The 10,412-nt window shown below is 40.7% G+C and overlaps 1 protein-coding gene across 1 annotated transcript in view; it reads left to right on the forward strand.

Annotated features, from left to right (window-relative positions):
* LOC110029169 (ABC transporter C family member 13) overlaps positions 1-10,412 on the forward strand; it is a 158,609-nt gene that overhangs the window by 115,855 nt on the left and 32,342 nt on the right. The window contains 7 exon segments of the mRNA XM_020731338.1: positions 437-568; positions 644-791; positions 2,445-2,731; positions 2,833-2,980; positions 3,139-3,314; positions 3,395-3,506; positions 3,593-3,646. Of these exon segments, the coding sequence (XP_020586997.1) occupies positions 437-568; positions 644-791; positions 2,445-2,731; positions 2,833-2,980; positions 3,139-3,314; positions 3,395-3,506; positions 3,593-3,646 (1,057 nt within the window).

Raw genomic sequence — 10,412 nt, forward strand, 5'->3', positions numbered from 1 at the left:
GCTTAAAAATTTGTTCGTGTTCGGCTCGTTAGGCTTAACGAACGAGCCGAACACGAGGTGCTTAACGAGCCGAACACGAGCTGCTTAACGAGCCGAACACAAGCTGTTCACGAACAACGAGCCAAATTGACAGCCCTAATTATCAGGATTAATTTTTAGGGGCATTTACTTACATGCCACTCAATTTCTATGTTTTTACATATCTAACACCTAAATTTAACTTTTACATTTGTAGCATCCAAATCTTTTAGATCATTTTAAAATATCACCATTTTAACTTTTAAAAAGTGAGATACACGTTTTCATGCATAGGCAAGATGACATGCATGTAAAAATGAATTTTAGGTGTTATATATATATAATACAGAAGAATCGAGTTGCATGTATGTAAATATTCCTAATTTTTATTACAGATCCGGCTTGTTTGCTGAAACAGGTATGAAGAAGTATTGCATGCATGCGCACTTGATGTCGACATTTCACGTATGGCTGGAGGTGATTTGGCTTATATTGGAGAGAAAGGGCTCAATTTATCTGGTGGTCAGCGGGCCCGTCTTGCGCTGGCTAGGTCAAATATCCAATTATTATTTATGGTTTACGGATTAGAACTTTATCTAAGAAGTTTAACATTGAATATTTGCAGAGCCATATATCGCAACTCTGATCTTTACTTGCTTGATGATGTATTGAGTGCTGTTGATTCACATGTTGCTAACTGGGTTCTAAGCAAAGCTCTTTTGGGTCCATTGACTTGCAAGAAGACACGTGTGCTCTGTACCCATAATGCTCAGGTTGGTCGTCACTCGATTATGGAATTTTTAGGGATAATTACATACATGGAACTTGAAACATTTTTATTTATAAAACTAGCACCTAGTTGACTTTTTTGTACTACGAGCCGTTGCATTTATGCATGTCACGATCAAATCATTGAGAATTTGATAAAAATAAAATATAGAAGTTGAGTTTTTATTGTGAATTTTAATATTTGATCCATAATTTGAAACTTGGATGAAAGAGGGTTCTAGTTTTATAAATAGCAATGCCTTGAGTGCTATGTTTATAATTGCCTCTAATTTTTATACTATGTGGATAATATACAGCTGAAGTATCTATCCTATAGTTGTGTTAAATATCTTCTGTTTACTGTTTGATGGTGGCGGTGTCGGCAAAGTGGCAAGGGGAATAGGGGACTGGTGGAAGGCTGCAGGGGAGGTTGGGAAGAGGGTAGAAGGCTTAATTAAGGGGTATTGGAGTGGATTGGGAGGTCAAGTGGTAGGAACGGCAGGGGGGGGGGCGGTGCTGGCTGAAAGGGCAGAGAGCTGGACAGCAAGGAGATTGCTGGGGAGATGACGGCTGGATGCAGGGAAGGGTCCAGGATGGCTGGACAGCAAAGATAGCGGCAGGTGGGAGGCTGGGCGACTGATCTGCGGTAACAGTAGGGGCGGCAGACCAAGGAAGATGTCCTGGGTGTGGCCGACGGCTAAGGGGAAGGGAAAGGGAGGATTGGTGAATAGGGTTGAAGAAGATATAACACCACCTCGGAGCAGGATACAGCTCGAGCGCCACCCGTCCTCGGATAAAGCCTTAGCAAGAGAGAAAATAGTCCAAAGGAGAAATCTGAACACAGCAGCAAGCAAAACTGAACGCAACAACCAAAAAATAGCAATTTATACTCCCAATGGAGAAGAAAAGGAAAGAAATAGGAAAGGAAACTCCCACACAAAAAGAATTTTGGTGGTGGGGGGGTGTTAGTTCTTTTCCATATGAATTCTATGCATATAAAATGAAGGACTGATTCCTTTTATATCAGCAATTGTCCATGCAAAAGCTTTCTTCTAATTGAATATGGAGATTGATCTTTGTTGTTTTTGTACAATTCAAAGGCTATTTTGTTGCATGTTGTGTTAAATTATCCAGAAAATAGCTATTAAGACTTTCCATGCGGAGAAGAGCGCATAAGGAAGTAGGAGTGGCGGTAGTCCTGCTCTGTATAGAACTCCCAAAAAATCCCTCCCGGACCACTGGACTAGTTAATTCCTGCAGGAATTATTGCCGGTCGGTTCAGCCGGTTGGCGCCTTTAGCGGCCGTATCACCTGAAATTTCTACGGATTAGATCGAAATATTCTCGTTGCAACATATGTGGTGCAACTAAAATTATGGGAAACCTTTTTAGGGATCTGTGGTGATAGCGGTATGATTAGGCTTATTGGGCCTATCAACCCAATCCCGAAGGGCGGAGTTGTGTTAGGGTTTTGTACGTGCTATGCTATGTTATGTGAGCTATCGAACCCTAAACCATCGCTAGTTTTAATTTTTCTTCGTTGTAGTTTTTCTCATCTTCAATTTTCCACGTAAATATGTGTTATTCTTTTTGCTTCCTTTTCTATTCCTTACATCAGATTTGTAACATGGTCTTTTCTATGTTTTTTTTTTGGGAAAGGCAATTGCTTCTGCAGATTTAATTGTTGTCATGGACAAAGGAAATGTAAGATGGAGTGGGAGCTTCCATGGATTTCTATCATCCCCATATTCAACAATATCCATGTCAGAAGACTCCAACGGTTCATCTTTGCGGTTATCTGGGGCAAACAGTACTGCAAGTGATCTCAATGAAATAACATCTTACATAGAACAGGAAAGTGATTACATAGTTTCTATGGATCAAGCTCAGGATACCGCCGAATCAGAGTTTAGAAAAGAAGGCAGAGTTGAATTTGATGTATACAAGTAAGTCAAACATTGTGCATAAGCTAATACCATTTTTTTATTCTTCAATCTTTACAACATTGCAACTTCTCATTTACTTCACGATTCCTATTACTTCACAGAACCTATGGGGCATTCGTTGGATGGCCTCTCGTTCTTCTTATTGCTTTATCTGTGATTTTTATGCAAGTGTCTCGCAATGGAAACGATCTGTGGTTGTCTCACTGGGTTGATGCCAGAGTTGGAACAGATTATACTGCCTTTTACCTGGTAATGATCATTTTTTTATAAAGAAAAGAGAAGATAGATCATGAATATGTATGATGATAAAAAATTTTAAACTAAAATAAAATAAAATTGGTTGATGTCATGAAAACTTCTTCCTCTCAGTACAGTGTCACTTTGCTCCTCCATGGTTCTCTTTTTAGGTAATACTCTGCATTTTTAGTGCCGCCAATTCCATTTTAACCTTCGCAAGAGCTTTCTCATTTGCGTATGGTGGCCTAAGGGCTGCGATTCGGGTGCATCTCGAACTTCTAAGCAAAATTGTAAATGCACCCGTGCAGTTCTTCGATCAAAATTCAAGTGGAAGAATACTTAATAGGTTGGTGTTTTATTTCCTTGTAGCTCTTGAAATTTTTGTGTGCTTAACGTTTTGTATCTGATGCAAACCATGTGCTGCAGGTTTTCATCAGATCTGTACATGATTGATGATTCCCTTCCGTTTATTCTTAACATTCTCTTAGCGAACCTCTTTAGTCTCTTGGGCATTGCGTTAGTTTTGTCTTATGCACAGGTAAAGTCATATAATTCTGCAACCATGGTTTAATGCATTTTTTTTCTTTCTAATGTCTGAGAAGCATTCCTTCTAAATCACCGCAGATTGTGGTCTTACTTCTCATATTTCCCTTTTGGTATATGTATACTAAAATACAGGTACATGCTATTGCTCTTCTCTGTTATGCAAGCATTTCTTGTTGTTTAAATTTTTCTTCGTAGTAAATTACATGAAAAGTTCAACAAATGGCTTCTAATAGTATGACAAGAAGCCTGGTTTCAACTTAAAGCATTTTTTTTAACTTTTCTGTGGATTTATACAGTTATTGTTCTCTTTCTGATAATAAGTTGAATTATAAACTGGGTGGTTGAGCTGAAGTTTACAGTAGGATTTGATAACACAAGAATGGATCCAACTAAAATTAATGTAACAGTTCGAAAATATAATTTTTAGAATGCTAGTAAACGAAAATTGAAACTCTATTGGCATTTATTTCTGCTTTGCTTTGTAATCACTGCATAACAGGTCTATCATTATAGTTTGTCATTCAAGGCATATCATTTACTTGAAATAATAAATTTTCTGTTAGAAGTCAAAATATCCTTTTACCTTTCTATTAGTTTGTTTATACTTGTGTTTGTATTTAAATTACCACATATGATACTTATTATTGTTGCAATCTATTGTACTTATTATTGTAACATTTTCTCATTATTGGGTTATTTTTCTTTATTATATTTTTCTTGATTATTCTCATAGCTTGTCAATATGTAGGGACCTATTTAAATTTATTAATATGATTATTAGAAAATATGTTGTTATTTACAAGTCTCTCGTTTAACATGTTTTTAGAGTGGTTCATCATCCTCCATTGTGCCTCACACATTGCGCCTTCATTCCTATGATGTCCCTGATTGATGCTTGTCCACCATTGATGCCAATTCATTGATTGTTGTCCGCATAAAATAAGCTCCATCATTATGTCATTGCTTCTCCAGAGCACCCATAAGGTCCCTTCTATCACATCCCATTTTGAATTCCTCTCGGGTAAGCATGAGATGTAAAAGGGGTGAATAATCTAGTCATACGCATTAACGCGGGAGCTTACCGCACAAAACAACCGCGGTACTATAGCTGCTACAGTGACGGCACAAAAATTTATCGTGGGTGATGGACCAAAATAATCTCATTTTCTTTTCTTATACTTTCTTTCATATTATTTTTCATTTCTTTTTAGTCCTTTCTTATATGTGTTTTTATTAGTGTTTAGAAGGTAGTTTTTGGCTCAGACTTTTGTTAGGACAGTTGTCGGCTTCCGTTTCTCCATTTGACGGTTGTATCTGAGTGTTTGGATGGTGCTCCAGTTGTATCTATTTCGTCATGTAGTGTTTTCTTCTCTATTCCCTTTTTGCATCCTCCCAACACCGTTCCTATCATTCCCTGCTGCAGTCGCTCGAAACAATTGTCGACGCTATTCTTCCTGCAGTTTCGGCATTCTAGCCCGCGTTCCCTGTGATTCCAATGCTCCTGCTTACTGTCACCATTTTTCCAGCCACCTCTCTTCCACAATCCTTGTTATCCTTTCCGAATTAGCCGGCCACCTCATACCCACTGTCATTGCTGCTCCTGCCCTCCCGCCCCTCTGCCCTCATAGTCTAAGCCCTCCACCAGCGCTACCACAGCCGCAACGCCTTCCCTTTTCTATTTTCCTATTGTCCAGCCAACCCAAACAACAAATTGCCGCTATTTGGATTGTTGTTCCTTGCTACATTGTTGTTCATGCTGCCCATAATCGCCGTCACCCCTCATCCACAGTCTGAAAACCCCTTCCCTACCTTGCCACCACCTCTCCAAGCCCTTAACCATCACCTCCATCACTCGGGATAACGTTAGTATGTGTGTCATGTGTGTTATATTTTACCTTTCAGGTGTGTTTGATTGTAATCCCCTATTTATTTTTAGCAATAATAATTATTTTTCTTGTTTGGGTTAACTCGGGTATCATTTAGTATCAGAACTACCGTAACTCTAACCCTAACCCTAAACCCAAACCTATCATAAGGTTTCTTAACATCTGGCTTACCCCTCCATCAAATTTTTTATCTTTTCTATCATTAACTACTCCTTCGGAACACATATTATAATCATTCCACCACGGAGATACATTCTAGAAACTACCCGGGTCGAGATACAGAGGGAGATCCGTCAACTTTAACAGTCTCGCAAAAATTAATGATGGAACCTAGGGGAAAATTAAGTCCGACTATGATTTGGAGAGTGGAAGGGGAGATAGGGACGAGGATCTAAATTAGGTTCATAGGGAAGACCACGGCGAGGAATATTAGCCACGTCACTTCAGAATTCAATATCAGAAGAGTTCGAGAGATGAGCCCACATATAGAGGATACAGGGACTTCAGCATCAAAATAGATCTACCAGAGTTCAATGGAGATATGAATCTATATGAGTTTATTGATTGACTGCAATCTGTTGAGTGAATCTTTGAATATAAGGAGGTGTCAGAGGATAAGCAGGTGAAATTAGCAGCCGTCAAATTAAAAAAGAGCGTCTCTTTGTGGTTGGGAGAATTTATAGTGACAGAGACTAAGATAAGGCAATGATAAGATTACCAAGTAGGAAAAGATGAAGAAAGCAATGCAAAGGAATTACCTTTCACCTCATTATCGTCAAGACATGTTTCTGAGATTCCACCACTTGCAGCAAAAGACCCTTCAGTGGAGGATTTCACAGCACAGTTCGACCAATTACAGATGAAATACTAGTTGGTCGAGTCATTAGAATGCACTATAGTCCGATACCTGCGGGCCTGAAACCGCTATTAGCAATGTTGTGCAGTTACAACCATACTGGTCACTAGGGGATGTTCAAAATTTAGCATTTAAGGTGAAAAGACAATAAAAACTGAGCAGGCAAACAGTCTTCATTTTGGAAGCAGCCTTCAGTCAGGCAATCACATATAGCCACCGCGACCTACAAAGATACCTCGAGCGGAGTTAGCATGACATGGTAGAGGAATGACAAGACAAATTAGAGTGGAAAGAATCCTGAAAAGGGTAACTCTTTCAGTATAGTATCTGCCATAAGGTGTTTTTGGGGCCACAGCTACGAGCATAGCCTCCAGCTGTCACATTCACAGATCTAGGTGTCATCGAGGAGATGGAAGGCGAGGAGTCAGAGTATAGTCTAGAGTAAGAACTTCAGCTTCGAGGAACGGGGGAGAATTGTTAGTCATATGGAGAGTTTTGCAGTCAATGCCAAAGCGAGATCAATCATGGTTGAAACACAATATCTTTTGCACCAAGTTTACGGTAAAGGGTAAGTTTATAGTTTGATCATCGACGATATGAGTTGTAAAATGTGGATTGGCCACGCAAAAACATCCTCAATTCTACTCCTTTACCTGGTTATAAAAGAAAAATGAGATACACATGGATTAGTCATGCTTAGTCGAATTTTCAATAAGGGATTAGTTGCAGGAGCAAGTATGGTGCGATGTTGCTTTGATAAATGCATGACATATTTTGTTGGGGAAACCTTGGCAGTTCAATCGCAAGACTTAGCACGACGGCTTCAAGAATACTTACTTTTTTAAAAAGAATGGGAAACATATCTTGTTGTTATTTGTTAAGGATGCGAGAGGTGTAGATGACACAAAGGAGGCGTTAGTCCCAAGGGCTACCTTCATGCAGTCAATCGAGATCTTCTAGTGGCACTGGCATTAGTCCTACTCGAGGGGATTGAGGAGTGAGATATCAGCACCACTGCAGCCACTACTACATGACTTTCAGGATGTGATGACTGACAGTATTCTGAAGAGAATACCACCACCGAGAGACATTCAGCACGCCATAGAGCTCATACCAGGATCAGTTTTGATGGATTTGACCACCTATAGATTGAAGCCTGCGGAGTACGAGGAGTTCCGGCGACATGTACAGGATCCTATCGCGAGAGGGTTGGTCAGAGAGTGTCAGTTCTTGTGTCGTCCTCACCCTAATGGTATCCGAGAAGGACGGGTAATGGCGGATATGCATTGCAAGCAGGTCAGCAACAAGATATCCATCAAGTACCAGGTTATCATATTGCGCCTAAATGATCTCTTGGATCAGTTATACGGAACAACCATCTAAATTTCCAAGATCAACTTACATAGTGGGTATTATCAGATCAGTATGATACTAGGAGACGAGTGGAAGATTGCTTTTAAGACACGAGATGATTTATACGAGTGGACCATTATGTCTTTCGGTTTGTCAAATGCATCCATCACCTTTATGAGGTTGATGAATTAAGTTTTGCAAGCTCACATTGGGAAATTTGTGGTGGCCTACTTTGATGATATTCTGGTGTATAGCTGATCTGAGAAACAATTGCAGCACCTAAGGGCAATGTTCAAGGTATTGCGCGCAGAAATACTATATGCCCATCCAAAGAAATGCCACCTCATGAAAGACCTGATATGTTTTTTGGCTTATATATTGTCTAGTTCATTGTGAGCTAGACTGCAACGCAGTCGTTCACCAAGCTGAGGCAATTTTTGTGACTAGCGTCATTTTACAGGTGATTCATCAAGAACTTTAGTTCCATCACCGCCCCTCTAACGGAGCTTTTGAAGGGAGATAAATTTCCCATGCGCCAATCTTGGCAGAATTATACCTCAACTAGTTGTTCGAGATAAAGTGTGATGCATCTGTGAAGGGTGTGCTAATTTCATTAGTAAAAAGGGAAGTTACAAGCAACAGCCTGTGACAAAGTCAAAAATACAAACTATTTTCACTAACAAAAGCAAAAAGTGGGTGATTTTCATTTAAACTAGACAAAACTAAAGTTTGACAGCCATGATAACGGGAGTTCTAAAAGTTCGGCCATGCTCTTTTTTGAGTTACTTGCCTTCCAGTTTTGATTCATGCAAAGTGGGGATTGGAGCAGTGTTGAGCCAGGGAGGTCACCCTATCACTTTTTCAGTGAGAAGCTGAATAAAAATCCAAGAGGAAATACTCGGTGTACGACAATGAGCTATATGCTATTGTGAGGGCTCTCGACCACTGGAGCCATTACCTGTGAGTTTATGCTTTTCACAATCACGAAGTCTTGAAATCCTTGAACAGCCATAGTAAATTGACGGATCGACACGCGACTTCGGTGGAGTTCTTGGCGCCATTCTAATTCATGCTTAAACATAAGGCAAAGAGTCAGAACCTTATAGCAGATGTGTAGAGCCATCGATAATTGCAAATCACTGCAATGTAGGCTCGTGTTGTGGGCTTTGAGGTGTTGAAGGAGCTTTACGAGACAGACGAGGATTTCGGAAAAATCTAGGAGCAGTGACGGGAGAAGCCCACTGGGCAGTATTACAGAGCAGATGGTTACTTCTTTTATCATAGCAAGTTGTGCATTCCTAGATGTTCGGGGAGGAGTCCATTGTTTTTGGAGAGCCACAGTGGAAGACTCACAGGACATTTTGGTAGAGACAAGACTCTTGCACTCATGAGAGCACTTATTTTGGCCTCGGCTAACGAGAGATGTAGAGTGACCCATCAGACTGTAGGATGTCATATGACAAAAATATGTGGGTAGAATGCAGGGTTATACACACCCTTACCAGTCCCAGAGACACTGTGGGTGGACATTACCAAAGACTTTGTAGTGGGACTTCCGAGGACACAGCGGGATAAGGATTCAGTCATGGTCGTCGTGGATTGATTATCGAAGATGGCACATTTCGTACCCATGCCACAAGATGCTAGATGCCTCGCACGCCCCCGACTTGTACTTCAGAGAAATAGTGAGAGTGCACGGGATACCCAAGACCATCACGTAAGACAGGGATGTCAAGTTTCTAAGCCACTTCTGGAAGACTTTGTGAGGAAAATTTGGCACCAAATTTCAATTCAATTTAACTGTGCACTAACAAACAGGTGGTCAGACGGAGTTAGTAAACAAGAGTCTTGGAAATCTACTGAGATGCTTTGTTTTGAAGAATATCAAGCAGTGGGATTTGATTCTCGCTCTAACCTGCTTTGTGTACAATAGCTCTGTAGGTCAGACTACGGGCCACACTCCATTTGAGGTCGTGTCCAGGCGCAACCCGCACACTCTACTAGAATTGGTACTGCTCATGTCGACGTTAGATATTAGTTAGGATGCAGAGGAATGGATGCACGAGATTCAGAAACTCCACGAGGAAGTAGGAAAAGAGATCAGTAAAAAGAATTGCAAGTACCAGGCACAAGCGAACAAGACAAGAAAAAAGGTGATCTTTAAAGAATAAGACTTCATGTGGATCCAGCTAAAGATAGAGAGAATCCCAATAGGATCATTCAGTAAACTCAAGCCCAACGCAGATGGATTTTTTGAAGTACTCTGAAAGTTGAATGATAATACCTATAAGATCAACCTGCCATAAGACTACAATTTTTCAGGCACATTCAATTTCGCGGACCTCATGACGTATTATGAAGATCCAAAAGCTTCGACGGTTGAAGTCAAAACTCCCTCAACCCCAGGAGACTGACGCGGAGTTGGTCCAGCTAAACCGGCCATAGCGGGATAGGGTCGTTCTAGCAGGGGCAGGAAGTGCAGCCCAAATCTTCACGTCTAGTTATCCTCTATTAATATGCATGTTTGTTGAGTTTAGAGTTAGGCTATATTTGTTTCAGAGTTCTGTCTATAAGCCTCTTTCTTTTGTTGGAGTTGTATCTGATGACAGGTCGTGCTCCGGCTATATCTTGCTCTGAAGGGGTGAATATCCCCCCTTTGATTTCCCCTCCAGTGCTTTGTCCACTTTCCTAAAGCTGTCGACCTGTTGGTTACTTCCAGCTCCCAACTGCCAGCTGTCGTACCACCAGTCTTATTTCCTTGTAGCAATCAGCTGCCTACCCCCTGCAGCCCCTCTTCCCCCCC

Source organism: Phalaenopsis equestris, unplaced genomic scaffold, assembly GCF_001263595.1.
Source record: "Phalaenopsis equestris unplaced genomic scaffold, ASM126359v1 Scaffold000552, whole genome shotgun sequence".
NCBI classification, from domain to species: Eukaryota; Viridiplantae; Streptophyta; class Magnoliopsida; order Asparagales; family Orchidaceae; genus Phalaenopsis; species Phalaenopsis equestris.